Here is a 14,092-nt window from a genome sequence, read left to right on the forward strand (position 1 = left end):
TGCTTTTACATCTGCCCTCTCATTAGGACATCATCTATACTCATCCGGAAGGAAAAGCCAGCGCCAGCCTCTCCACCTACAACTAAAATTGGCGATTGGACAATCCATTCAAGATGTAGCAAATCTCATTAGCACAACCTCATACAATGATCAAACAAAGCAGTTTGCAGTTCATATAAATGAAATAACCTGCACAGAAAGAAGCATCTTTCACAACCAACAAGTAGTCACTGAATGGCCAAATATGCTTGAGAAAATCACATTAAATTTCGAAAGGAAGCCTGTGCTATAACAGTCGAGTGACAACATGCACTTGGTCCATCCACAAAAAGGAAAAAGAATGGATGGTGGTTCGCTTATTCTGATTCAATTATCTTATACATCAGATGGAGAGATGACCCCACAGGGATGAAAGCTCGGTGGGTTGGAGAGGAGGCCTAGTCATGGAACTCTTCCATAAATGATTCATGGAATGCCTTGAGACGGGAGATGATGGCTGGGATCTTATCCTCCTGTGGCAGGATTGTGCATCTGAAATGCCATGTTCCAGGGACCTTTTTCCAAATGAAATGGAAAAAAGTAGTTAGTATCACAACCCAACTGATAGCTGCAGACATCAGTTATTTTTCAAGATTAGTGCATATTCATAAATTTAACATAAGCAAGTTCACCTGCCCAAAGCCGGACCCAGGAACAACAACAATTCCAGTGGCATCCAGAAGACGGCGAGCGTAGAATGCATCGGGGGCCACATTAGCCGCTTTGGCAGCTTCGATTGCCTTCTGAGGCAGGTGAAGACGGGGGAAGAGATACATTGCTCCCTCCGCCTTGTTGCATGTCACACCTTCTAAGCTATTGAATGCATCCTCCAAAGCCTGCACCCAATAGGCGAAGAGGATAACAAAATCTTCATAAGCTTAAAAATTAAAGAGCCCTTGTTGCATAGAAAAAGAAAAGGTGAATAACATAGATCAAAGGTTCCTTTTCTAACAATGCAAGTTGTCAAGACAGCCAGTACACATTGCATGAATCAGACGAAACAAGACTACTAATTTTTCCTGGACAAATGATCACTTGATCTTTTTCAAATTCTGAGAAGAATAAACATCACCAAAGAATGGTTAACACTAACCTTCGCACGCCTAGCTAAAGATGAAAGGATCCCATTTTTCTCTGCAATAAAGGATTCATACGATTCATCTCCAACCTGCAGGTTTTCTTGCAATGACATATTGGATTCTATTAAGTAAATGAAATAAAACTTTCCCACTCATTTGTGACACATGGGAAACTTTTGGTTAGTCCTTGAGAATAGAGGTTTTTCTAAGCTTAGTCACTGCCAGATAGTAAATAAGTTGATAGCAACAGAATACTCACCTTTGGTGGATTCATAACAAGGCTTGCAAGAATCTGGCCAGAGATGTTGGAACAGAGGTTTACTGATGCCACTTTGTAAATCTGTTCTCTCACATCAGCACTGAAACCAGTAACCTCCATGTAGCCTCCCCTTTTTCCACATTCCCCATGGTACCCTAATGGAAATGACAGCAATTGCTCTTATAACTATAAATCAAGGATATTCAGGTCAAATTTGAACACACATTTGTTGATCTAAAACAGGGAACCGTACCCTTTGAAACTGACTGAAATGATACTAAAGAAATATCTTTCTCGCCATATCCCATTGACCTCGCGATCTTCTTGAAAGAGTTAAATTTCTTGTTGTCAACATAGATATTTTCTTGGTATACCTATATAAATTTTAACATAGTGCATTAGTAACCAGAGGCACTGAGTACGATGAAACTCGAGTTCATAAGCATGTAGTTAAAAAGTTGATTATGGCCGTTGACATTGCTTTAACTTTTCAAAAGAATTAAGTACGTATCACGCCTCATCTGCTAGAAGAACAAGGCCTTCTTTCTTGCAAAACTCCACTATTTCTCGCTGGTTTTCCTCTGCAAGAACCTGGAGAGATAATACTACCACAATTAAAATGAAGGAAAAAAAAATCATGTGCAAAAACTTTATTATAAAGCTGTCATAGAAAAGTAGGGAAATATATTGGTGGTACTATATCATTATTAGAAGAAGATACTCCTATCTGCGCATGGATCAAAGAGTTGTTCTTCTGCAACCAAGTTTTCTAGTGAAAACTACTAACAATTATTCTTTATAATTAAGAAGATTAAATGTACATGCATATGTAACATAACCCATTCTTTTGCTTTGACGTCAAAATATTATCAAAATTATCCTTGCAAGACATAATGTCCTTTATTTACTGTCAGATTTTTCAGAAAAATACATACTGTTTAGTTCTCCATCCAAAGGTTTTCATGAACTCCCAACCCTTACCCGCACCCCAAAAAAAGGGGGATAAAAAGGATAACAAAAGATCAGTACAAACCTGTCCCGTGGGATTGCCTGGATTTATCACTGCGATTGCCCTAACAGCAATGCCCTTGGATCGAGCATCTTCCAGTTGCTTCTTAACCTCAGAAACCTCCAGTCCCCATCCTGTTGCTTCATTGAGGTAATATGGGACCTGAGATTAAATAATTCTCTTGTTTAGTTCATTTTATACAAACTTCCAAAGCAAATTCTTGATCCCTCTAGCCTAAATGAACTGACTTGATGCTTGACAAGGTTCAGACATTATAATAAAGAACATATAGTAAATCTCAATAGCCAGGTAAAGAACGTACAAGAGAGCCACCATGCAGAGCAATTGAAGCCGAGTATAATGGGTACTGAGGGATGGGGCAGAGAATGCCATCTTTCTCGGATCTTATTAATAACTGCATCATCATGTGCACCTGAGAGAGGGAAAGCAAAAAAAATAAGCAGGTAATTTCTCTTCACTCATTAGAAAAAGGACTGCCATAAGTTCTAAAGGTCAAGTAGGTACTGCAGGGCTTGCTCCATCTGTTAGGAAAATGTCATCTGCATTGGCAGGGAAGCCATCACGGGCAGCAATTCCAGCAGCAATAGCATCACGTAAGCCCTTGATTCCCTGGAACACAGAATGTTAAAAACCTCAAGCTCATGGGGCTACAAGGAGAATATGCTTGTGAAACCTACTGAGCACGTTTTTACCTGGCTATGACTATATGCACCTCCGGCCCTGCCAGGAATCAAGTCCAGAATCTGCCATGCTCGTGCTATAGCATCCGCGCTGCAACGAGTTATAGAAATTCAAAAATGGTAGCTTAAGTACGAGCAGTTTTTCTAATAATGTGAAGCCGTGAGTTTGCAAGGGCTATAAATCTTGATGCAAGAACATGTGATGGTTAATAAGCAAGTAGAAATGGTATTAAAAAAAATCCTATCTTTCTTTAGGCTCTTTGTTTGTTTAACAGCATAATAGAAGTTCTTACTACTTAAAGAAGCTGGACACACTAAATTAACCTGATCTGGATGAAAGAAGATATTTCTATATTGCCTAAGCAATTAAACTAGGGAGTTCTTCGGCGCAACCACCAGATAAGCTACACAAAGTAATGAAGGAAAAGAACCAATATGGCATGAAGTCACAAAATAGGGAATGGGCAGAAACAATTGTGAAAATTAATGGTGCATTACAAATTTTTTAATGTTTTTTCCGCATATAACCCCTTTCCTATATATAAATGCACAAGACCACTCTTTGGCATACTTACAGTTCAACTTACCCTCGCTTTAAAAGAAATTCCCGACAAGCATCCATATTAATGTTCTGTCAGTCTTAATGGAACATTTACCATGTTTCTTTCGTTGCCTCCCCTTAGCCCTTACTTGGTCTTTCAGAGCATCTAGCTAATGAGCTACTAGAGCTTCTCATTGTCACATTCATTATGCTTGAGCTCCTTGCTACCATGATTGCTAGGGTTGAGATCTTGATTCTAGCTCAAACTAGCATATGATGGCAATGGGGAGCTTGAGTAGCTCACTTTCTAGAAACTAAAAAGGTCTGAATGAGGAGACATGGGAAAAATGCATTACATATTCCACTCTGGATAGTAGAAATTTAGTTCAGGTAGTATTCTGGGATAAGGGACATATACAAATTCAAAGAGGTAAAAGAGGAATATTTATATGCAATTAATCTGTAAAGGAAGGGGTTATGTACAGAAAACCCATTTTTGTCATGGTAATATGACTAGCAGAGAGAATTCTTCCTTATCTTTCCAAAAACCCAAAGTCCCGACCTTTCTCCAGGGAAAATCCTTCAAGTCTTCCATGTAAAAAGAATGACAAGAGAAAGAGAGTTGAAAAAGGGTAGAAAGAGACCCATGGATTGCATAAATTATGCATAAAGAAAATAATGACCCTACGTAATAGCCATGACCATGTGTATTTTCAGAAAGTGTTATTTAGACGACCCCTTGCAATGCTTGTGAATAATACTGGTGATGACAAACTTAGTTTCTGATGTCAATGTATTCTGATTTGTGGTTAACTTTACCTGAATAAGGCATGAGTTTCGCTTTTGTCCAAAATGGATGGATGGTCACACAAGGCAAGTACCTGAAATAGGATACATAAGTATCCAAGAGAGAATGAACCTCACTATACTGGTCAAACTTCAATAGAATACTGACCTCCCGAAAAAATGTAATTGGCTGCTGACCAAGAGACTGGGGATTCCCGATATTGCAATAAAGTATCTGCCGGAACAATTGGGAATTTAAAATGAAACCTTAAACAAATTTAATGAACTGAAAACACACACAACTTGAAGTGACAGCTTTCTAATACAAACACAAATTGAAAGTGCCATGTTACTCTAAAAACATCATAATACAAAGGGAAAATGGATTAATAATACTCACCTCATCAAAGGGACGAGAACCTGGCTTGGTTTGCAACTCTTGTTGTAAGCGCTGGGCCAAAAGTAGACAGATTCTTTAGCAGATATGAAATTTAAAGATAACTGCATTTAGCAGAATAATTAACTTGATTTTCCGCTATCTTCAACCACACATATATCAAATTTCAAATAAAAATCTAGCAACACAATATAACCATTTGCCAAGATAAAGAAATTAAGAATACAAGTTGCCAAAATTTATAAGCAGAATCTATTGGTCACAGACAGCAACACATTGCATTGACAAGGTTCCTATACCCTTCATTCTAAAACATTCTAATTCGACAAGTTCCAGAAACAGAACATGTTCTTCTATCCACCTTAAATTGAATTTCTTGAACCACTAAAGAGGGGAATCATAAATCACATGGAAAATAAGACACTTAACAGAGTCAGACTGCAGAAAACATTTTTTTAAAATTATTAGTGATGGCAAGGCACTTAAAGAACAAGTTACTTTCACTACCATGGAAAAGGGTGAATATCTATATATCAGAATATCACCAAAAAGATTAAAAAGGAATCTTATGCAATTATATCTGCAACAATGAAACTAGTTATATAGTATGGAAGATTGGAAAGGACAAGAGAGTAAAACCAGTGTAGTATATCCATATTGTTATATATGAGTGGTAGAACTAGTAGGAGTGCAATTGTAAGTGATAAATACCAGTTGATGGTCATAGCATCAGACTCTAAAATCAAAAAATAGTTTTAAACAGTTCAGCCTTGCAACTTGCCAGGTGTGGGAGTATCTCAATTTAGACATGAAAGTCAAAAAAAAGGAGAATGCAAAAGGCAAAGAGTGAGACCAAATAATACATAGATAGTAGTAACAATTGGCTTTAAAACAAAAGAGAGAGAGATGGAGGGAGGGAAGGAGGGAGGGAAGGAGGGAGAGAGAAGTTGAATTGGGAATTCAGTTTGCAATACATCCTGATGTAGTTCGCTAAAGCAGATGCTCAAAATGAATCCATAGTAAAGAGGAAATCTAAAGTATGTCTATATTTTGAACTAAAAATAATTAGACCTTCAGCCAGTGCTAAGTGATAGTAATTAAATTAATAGATAGGAAGAAAGTTCTATCTCCAGCAACTCAGATTATTTTTGAGTCAGCATATATTTCTGATCCAATATCATTTATAATGACTACGTTTTTAATACTACAACAACATCCAATAAAAATAGAGAAAACAAAGAATATGGAATGTTTATCGACTAGAAAATTGAAGTACCTGGGCATGGCTCACAATCTCTCCACGGACGGCATACTCACATTTTAAAACCTGAATGATGAAGAGTAAGAGTGTGCAAGTGTATAATAACAGTTTAAGGACCTACCATGTTGTGAAGGGAAAAATCAAACAAAGGAAAACAGTCAAAAGCTCTACGGTAACTCTCTCTCTCAAAAAAAAAAGAAAAAAAAGAAAAGAAAAAGAAAGCGTGACAGCACTGAGATGAAACATAACAGATAAGAGAGAAGAAAACGTGACAAAACTTAACATTTGTCAGCCAGCAGATGAAATCGGGCATCGACTTATAAATCTTAGAACCTGAAAGCTTATCATCAAGAATGCTTGACAATAAGACCCCACATCTATCAGGATATCAATCATACATTGCAAATGCTAATGGCAAACAGCAAATCTAACAAAACATAAAGCAACAGCAAACAACATTATGGATATTGATGTATCAGACATGGTTAAGAAATCTGAAGATACCTCTTATGCATATAAGGAATATAACTGGAAACATTTGAGGAAACACAGATTAATTAACATGAACCAGCAAATAACAATGCACAAACCGTAATTGCATATCCAAGAATAAAATAGCAAAGACATCATAAAAATGACAGGAGCGGTTCAAAGGTAATTTACAGGTTTGCAGCCGAACTACAGAAATGACTAGAAAGAGGCCAAACCATTTAATTAACAAACAGATAGAAATAAGATCCAGTAACAAAAAAGAAAAATAAACAGACCAATCGGGGGAATAAAGGAGGCCTAAAATTTTGTTAAATTCGAAGCCAAATTCTGAAAGAAGAAGAAGAAGCAGCACATTCACGTAATCTAACAGACAATAAAAGATGGACCCAAACGGAAAGATTAAGAATAATAAGAAAAAGAACCATCAACAAGCAAACATGGGGCTAAAACTGTCGCCTTTGAATTATCACAAGAAGGATCCACAAGCAATCTCATTAATCCAATCCCGCTGGAGCTGATAAAAAGGAAAAGAAAAATCATGAAAGGAGAATACTAAAGTCACGGTCAAAGAAACGATGAAAACCAAATCTTTAGCAATCAAATCGGCGAAATAAAAAATAATAAAAAAAGGGGCCAGCTTTGAGAGCAATGGATCCAAAACATAGAAAAGCCACCGCCGTTTGACCAGACCAGCAAAAACAATCAGATAACGAGACACAAAATCATCGGAAAATCGAAACTAGGAGATCAAAAAGGCATCTTGACGGATCAAACCGGAAAAGATCTCACCTTTGGATTGATAGAATCGAAAGTAACGGGAGGGGATTGAGTGGGGCCCATGGCGGACGCCGCGGCGGCAGCAGAAGAGGAGCAGAGTTGAGAAGAAGGCGCCGGCGATCGAGTGGAGAGAAAAGAGCCAAGGATCAGCTTCTTGACTTTTTCCGTGGCGAATCGGCGCATGGTGAAGTGGGTGGAGGGCGTGGGACGACTTTTAAAGAGGAGTCGCCGTGATACCCAAGAGAACGAACGCCTAGTTGTGAATCAATCGGCAGCAGAAAAAAAATTCAAAAAGATCTCTCTCTCTCTCCCTCGAGTCTCGAATCCGTCCGGCTTGGAGAGCCCACGGATTGGGGACGAGTGGTAATTGGCGTGGGAGAGTTGATAACACAGCACAGAGCACAATTCCTTCTCGTTTTTTTCAACTCGGATGATGTGCGAAGGCACGTATAAGACTGCGCCGGCAGGGAGTTTTTGGCAATAGAGTCGGCTTTCCGACTTCAGGGACGCTGAAACATTAAACCCATGGGATTCTCACCCACCTTTTTGGGGCAAATCTATTGTCCAGTCCACCTGAATTTGTTGTTACAACTAGAATTGATTACGTGTCATGCACATTAGAGAAAATTTAACAATTGTGATAATGCTGAAGACTTTTGATTTTGGGATCTACTAAAATTAAATAAATAAGATAGTCAACGAAAGAAGGATTCAGTCTATTTTTCCATTTCTTTTATATCTTGATTATTTATATTCCCTTTAGATGATGTTTTACATCATGCAAAGCTTGGCTCCATTCTTGGCCGCTTCTATAACATACTATATTAGTGTCTTAATCTTCCTGAAATTGTATTAACAATGGGCTAGTTTTTCCTAGGTTTGATGGATTTAGCAACTTTAAATGAATTGTAAGTAGTTATATTTAAATACTATTAATTTTAAAAACTAGTCCGTCAAAATGGGCTAGGAATGAATTATATGTAAAGATAAACAAGAATTATAGTTTAAACCAATAATTGCTTAACATTTTAATGGTAATTGTAATGCCCACCGGTTAGTATTGATAACTCCCTTCCGAAGATTGCACCAAGAAAAAAAAAAAACAATCATGGTGTGCCTCGATAGAGTTATTGTGGTGATTTTTGAGGCACTCCATAATGTTTTTGAAATTAGCACAGCGACGTATGTTTGGGAAAAGTATTAATTGATGGTTGTGATTTATCCATCACAATTTTAAAGTAAGTTTACTAAATATATCTTTTGCTTTAATCTATGTACTTTCTATTGCTTGATCATTATTATAGAGTGAATCAATAGATACAAAGAATGTGTTTATCAAAAATAAAATACTAAATTTTGGCAACAGAGATAAGAGGGAAGGCCGTAAAGAGTATATATGTTAGCTGACAATTGATATTTTTTTTGACTAATTGCCTCTCTTGAATTTGTTTTTAATAAAAGTAATAAGCAATAAAAGTCGACAATCCCCTATGTACATACGAAAAATTTTAAATACTAACATTCAATAGCAATAAAATTTTAAATACTAACAAAAAAATATGTTTTTTGTTGTTCATGTAATTTAGACCGGATGAACTCTTCATGTTCATCAAAATATAGATTTTCTTAAATTATAATAATATATAAAAATATAAATATTTTGTAAAATAACCATTTGTATATTCATAAGTCACAATGTATGCTCCAAGTTGGCACATTTTTCCAAAAATATTTTATCTTCTGATAGCAACAAAATCAGATAATAAACTAGGCCAGTAGTACCATCATTTTCTTCTTTTGTCAAACCTTGATAAAAGAAATGCTTAGATTAACTAATGATCAAGATCAGATAACTTGGCGTGATCACTCTACCATTTGGAATTCTATATACATATTGCGATGCAACAAGAATCTTTTCCGCTTGTTTAATGATCATCACATGCATTTCTAAGATGAAGACATTGTATATCAAGAATCATGAGCTTTAAATATAGCTGAATATATGTGACCGTGTGTGACAATGTCTGCAGGACATTTGAATTTTGCAGTATTGTGTTGGAGTCCGACCATGTCAAGAGCCAGGCGCCGGCTCGTTCTGCTGTCAATGTAGTCCAAATCTTTCATCGCTTGTTGCAGGTTTGTGGCATTGGGAAGAGCTAGCTTCAATATCCGTGCTGTGACATGTGAAAGGACTATCAACCGCAGATGATGACCCTTCAATGAGTTTACAGTAGCAACAAGTCGGCCAAAGGATATCAAAGAGCAAGTTTTAGATTTGATGCAAAAGAAGTTGTGTTGACACAAACACTCCTTTCCTTTTTGTCAAGGTTAGGAGAGACTGGAGTCTCTAACTAGGCTCGTCTGAGACTCGAAGCACAAGATTTTCATTTGAGAATTTCCATCCAAGTAGGACAAAAAATTGTAGGATAGAATCACTTAGGACTTCATCTCAATGCACTCCAATCTCTTTCTTCCATCCACCTGCATAGATCTCGAAGCAACAATTGCATGAACTAATAGTTGATGTCGCAAAAGAAGGTGAATTACTCTTTCGAGCGAATGATACAACCTGAACCCACCTCCGAACTCCGATCGCATGATGGTCATCATGGAGTATTCATTCTATGGCCTGTTTAGGCATGCCGGGGTGGTTACATTGCCACAAGGGGGAATGGTACATTGTTCGATCACTATGCCAATTTTTTCATTCGGGTCGGTCCAGTTTTGGGTTGTGATGATTTTTTTCTAGCTGTTTAGGCATTAGTTGCTAGTAGCCTTCGATAAGCTAAAACATTTGCCTTTCCAAGTTCGCCTAACATTTTTGTTGCAATTGCTAGGATATTGCTCGTGAATTTTGTCAAATTCACCATTCTTCAGCCCATATCTTCTGTCGTGCATCAAGCCATCCAAGCATGCCTGCTTCTGTAATGCTCATGATGATCACAAAGAGAAGGAATGTGGAGGATGCTGATGGTGAGTTGTTTTCAGGTTTTCTGACAGTACACGAATTATTCGTGTACTATTCGTGGCATGTTCCTTTGAGCTACGTATGGGGTCTTATGGAGGTTCGTGGCCAGGATAAGTATATGAATTATTCTTATGCTAACCTTGACCACAAATACTTAATAGAGAAAGACTAAGTCAAGCCTTGAGCCCCATACATCTAATGTCAACTTGAATAGAATGACTAAAACGCTCATAACACCAGCCATTCAAGCATGTATCAATCTTGGACTCATTAATAGGATCTCGGCCGAGCAATTCCAAATCTTGAAGTACTAGCTAGTTTGGTTTCAAATTATGCTAGTTATAATATTTTTCTAGTGAGCCCGCTATGCATGCAGGGCACTGTAGAGAACTATATGCAGCTGTGGATGGCCGCCATTAAGAGATGGATGGCCATCAAACAATTTATGAGCAGCTGCTCACCTCTAGATGCTCATAATGTGACTCGAGAGACGCCCTATTGATTGCATCTCTCCTCTCCGAGTCCTTGGATCCCAGTAATCTAGCTATATGATTCTTGTCTCTCGCACGAACGAGCATCCAGCTAGTTCCCAAGCCTTCCCCACCCAAACCACACAAAAAAGAAGAAAAACAACAATGGCAAGTGAAACCTATCAAGATTAAACAACTCTCGCTATTTGGAGCAAGACTGGCAGAATACACAACCATATCAAATTAAAAGCAGCGAACAATCAACTCCCATGTTGGCTACAAAGAAGTGGAGTTGTTTCTCTTCCCTGGCGCTAACCCCACCATATCATACACCTTCAGTTGCTCGCTCATGTTACATGACTGACTCCAACAACACACCTCTCCCAGGCGCTCAGTAGCCTGATCCGACGGCAAGCAGCTTCCCATTTTTCCATCAGCGATAGTACAGATCCATATGAGCAGGAGCTCCTCTGCCGGGAATCCATCTCTCCCCCTCGATGAAGTTGGCCACCGTGTACTTCTCCGCCGTCTTCCTGTCGATGACATGGACGCCCGGCCACTTCACACGGTCGGTGACGTTGGAGCCCTCGCCCTTGTTGTTGTATTCGGCGTAGTAGAGGGTGTTGAGGGCGAAGTCTTTGTCCCACGGCAGGTAGCCAGCCGGGTGGATAAAGCTGCTGAGCTGGTTCTCCATGAAGATGGTCCTCGAGTAGGCCTTCCAGGGGCGGGCGAGGTAGTTTTCGACCTCGTGATTCTCGACCGTGTGCAAGCTTTTGTCGGCCTTGATCTTGCAGTGCTGGATGACGAAGCCGGTGCTCTCGTGGCTGTAGCCGCGGCCGTGGGCGGTCACGATGTTCATCTGCTTGGCGAGGGGCCGCCGGAGGAGGAAGAGGCAGTTCTGGAACACGGCCGAGGCGTCGCCGAAGACGAAGTCGATGGTGCCGGTGATGACGCAGCCGCGGTAGAACTGGAAGTGGGACTGGGCGTAGAGGGTGTCCTGGTACCCCTCCATCCGGCAGTTGAGGAAGATGGATCGGTCGGATTGCACCCGGAGGGCCACCGCCTGCTCCTTCTCCGGGCCGGCCGTGTTGTGGAATCCCATGTCGATGGCCATGAACCCGTCTCCAGAAGCAACTGCCCAATTGCAACATCCACATGCTATAGTAATTAGCAACTAGGTTTTGAGAAAATTTTCGCGACCATTTCACTATTTATACAAAGGAGCTAATCTCAGAGGTGTTATCCCCTTGCACCCTGGAGAGCGACGCCACTTTTATTTATTTCCTTACACCAATCTAAGATTCAATGAGTAGTTCGAAACTCTATTAATTTTGTTAATTGGCTCCGGAATAAGGGGAAAAAAATGTAAATGCAAGTAATTATGCATGGCCTTGTGTCACGTCGTTCCTAGTTTTGTTTGACTACAGTTCTTAGCTTTCGGTTGAAAAGTTCTTTTTGGATAATTTTGCCCTGGATCACTATTCTTTCCTTGTTCCTATTTTTCAAAACCTGTTTACATGGTTTAAGCCTAAATTTTACCTGCTTTGAAACTGAACCAGATGCTGCTTACGAGTTTATAACAAGTTCAGGATTCACACACACACACACACACACACACAAAGCCTACGTACTCTGGATCGGACTTTACAGCTAAAGCTTAACATTCCAACCACAAAAAATATAGCTACATTAGTGAGTATTGAGCAAAGCATGCAAACCCAATACCCAAATTAACCTATCCAGGCTACAGAATCTTAGAAAAAAAATCGTCGTTTACTGTCATCCTTAGCTTTGAACTTGATTAACCTACCGAATGTGGCGGTGTGTGAAGTCTTGGTGCCATCTTTGACATTCTTGTTTCCGGTCACGATGGTCTTCTTTGGCCCATCACCGTACACCGTAATGTTGGCATATGCGCTTGTCAAATTCACTGCCTCGTTGTAGATCCCCTCCTTGATGTAGATCACATACCTATTTTCAACATCCGTATTAGCTTAACCATCATCACTAGGAAATCATATATAGGATTAATTACTAACCCCTGGAGTAGTGAGGACTTGCCTTCCATCATGTTTGAGTGGTATATTCCTGATCGCATCATTGATGGTGCTGAAATTTCCACTGCCATCCTTTGCCACCGTCACATTGGGCTTGAGCTTGACCTTGAGGTACTCCTTAAGCAACCTACGATCCCTTTTTGAAACCCATGAGGGGTAGCCTCGCTTCATGACAGGCCGGTCCTCCACCGACAGGAGGCGGCGACTGAATGACGGGATGCCGAGCATCGTCAGGATGTCGGAAACCTGCCCGACCATGGCAAGCGCATTGCTCGTCAGCTCCTTTGTAGTCTTCATCGCACTCCTCATCTTGTTCTTGAGCTCACCCTCCGGGAACCCGTCGACGCACGTCTCCTGGTAGAAGAAGACGGCGCTCAGCCAGCTCTTCAGGTTGAGGGTCTGATCCGGGAGGTGCTCGAGGCCGGTATCGATGATTTTGTCCAGCGTCTTCACGAGATCCTCCTTGGAATCCTGGTACATCTCCCAGCAATCGTTAATTGCATCCTGGACCCGGCTGTCGTTGGATTTGATCAGGCGAGAGTGGGAAAAGGACTCGCTGATCTCGTTGATCACCGCCGTGACGGACGCCTTGAGAAGCTCTTTGGGGTCCGGTGTGCTGGTGTTTACGAGCTTGGTCAGGCTCGTCTCACAGGTCTGCTTGTAGTCGGTGGAGGCGCAGAGCATCTTCACGGCCTTGCTGGTGGAGTGCATCGTGCTGGGGTTTGGATTGGGCTTGTCCTCGGCCTGATACGTGGTGGTGGCGACCGTACCGACCACCAAAAGGAGGAGGAGGATGGCGGAGGAGCCGGCGATCACCATCTTCCTCCGCTGCTTCTCTTTGAGGTCGGAATCCATGTTTTACCAGGGAGCAGGAGGAGGCTATAGACTATTGGAGCTCCTCCTCCTCCTTCCCTCTGCCTTGAGGGGTCCTGCCAAATAGTTTCAGGCAGAGAGAAAGAGCAAGAGAAGGGTGAGGAAGAAGAGAATGCCCAGGCTTTTATTTCATGACTCCTCCCTTCTCTCTGTCACGAGGGGTGGGGAGGGCTTGGAGGTGTTATATCGTCTCACGGACCTTGCAAGGGATTTCCGGTTTTGAAAGTTAGTTAGGGTCGGCGGGTAAATGGATGGCGGACGTTTTAACCGTTGCTCCACATTTACCGCCAAAAGCTGTCCATGCTTTGACCTGTCCCCATGTACAAAAATATCCTTGCTTATTGTCCATACGGCATTCATATCCTCGGCAAGGTTAGTCCGCA

At 40.5% G+C, this 14,092-nt stretch overlaps 2 protein-coding genes across 3 annotated transcripts; both read right to left on the reverse strand.

Annotated features, from left to right (window-relative positions):
- Window positions 1–208: 208 nt before the first annotated feature.
- LOC103702613 (alanine aminotransferase 2) lies at window positions 209–7,860 on the reverse strand. 2 transcript variants are annotated; one of them, XM_008785110.4, is made up of 15 exons: window positions 7,354–7,860; window positions 6,088–6,138; window positions 4,815–4,865; window positions 4,584–4,649; window positions 4,448–4,509; window positions 3,100–3,178; window positions 2,912–3,016; window positions 2,709–2,819; window positions 2,411–2,548; window positions 1,894–1,968; window positions 1,631–1,751; window positions 1,378–1,532; window positions 1,133–1,207; window positions 672–875; window positions 209–554 (listed from the first exon to the last, which is right to left on the reverse strand). In XM_008785110.4, exons 1-15 carry the CDS (start codon window positions 7,522–7,524, stop codon window positions 438–440), a joined length of 1,581 nt encoding a protein of 526 aa, XP_008783332.2. In that variant the 5' UTR covers window positions 7,525–7,860; the 3' UTR covers window positions 209–437. The 2 variants fall into 2 exon arrangements, with proteins under 2 accessions (XP_008783332.2, XP_026658709.2); XM_026802908.2 differs by having other exon boundaries at window positions 6,088–6,189; window positions 7,354–7,836.
- A 3,085-nt stretch (window positions 7,861–10,945) lies between these two features.
- LOC103702618 (pectinesterase-like) lies at window positions 10,946–13,858 on the reverse strand. The gene is made up of 3 exons (XM_008785122.3): window positions 12,841–13,858; window positions 12,590–12,750; window positions 10,946–11,913 (listed from the first exon to the last, which is right to left on the reverse strand). The coding sequence occupies exons 1-3, from the start codon at window positions 13,689–13,691 to the stop codon at window positions 11,213–11,215; spliced, it is 1,713 nt and encodes a 570-aa protein (XP_008783344.2). The 5' UTR covers window positions 13,692–13,858; the 3' UTR covers window positions 10,946–11,212.
- Window positions 13,859–14,092: the final 234 nt, after the last annotated feature.

The sequence above is a fragment of the Phoenix dactylifera genome, chromosome 6 (assembly GCF_009389715.1).
Source record: "Phoenix dactylifera cultivar Barhee BC4 chromosome 6, palm_55x_up_171113_PBpolish2nd_filt_p, whole genome shotgun sequence".
Lineage (NCBI taxonomy): Eukaryota > Viridiplantae > Streptophyta > Magnoliopsida > Arecales > Arecaceae > Phoenix > Phoenix dactylifera.

Bases quoted from the DNA above. Each gene is read 5' to 3' on its own strand.
- LOC103702613 (XM_026802908.2), bottom strand. From the start codon at position 7,524: ATGCGCCGATTCGCCACGGAAAAAGTCAAGAAGCTGATCCTTGGCTCT. The intron at 4,866-6,087 runs GTACTTCAATTT...CTTTTGGCCCAG, and splicing joins AGATTGTGAGCCATGCCCAG to CGCTTACAACAAGAGTTGCA. The intron at 3,017-3,099 runs GTAAAAACGTGC...TCTGTGTTCCAG, and splicing joins GTGCATATAGTCATAGCCAG to GGAATCAAGGGCTTACGTGA.
- LOC103702618 (XM_008785122.3), bottom strand. From the start codon at position 13,691: ATGGATTCCGACCTCAAAGAGAAGCAGCGGAGGAAGATGGTGATCGCC. The intron at 12,751-12,840 runs GCAAGTCCTCAC...TGTTGAAAATAG, and splicing joins CCACTCAAACATGATGGAAG to GTATGTGATCTACATCAAGG. The intron at 11,914-12,589 runs GTAGGTTAATCA...GCAATTGGGCAG, and splicing joins TTCACACACCGCCACATTCG to TTGCTTCTGGAGACGGGTTC.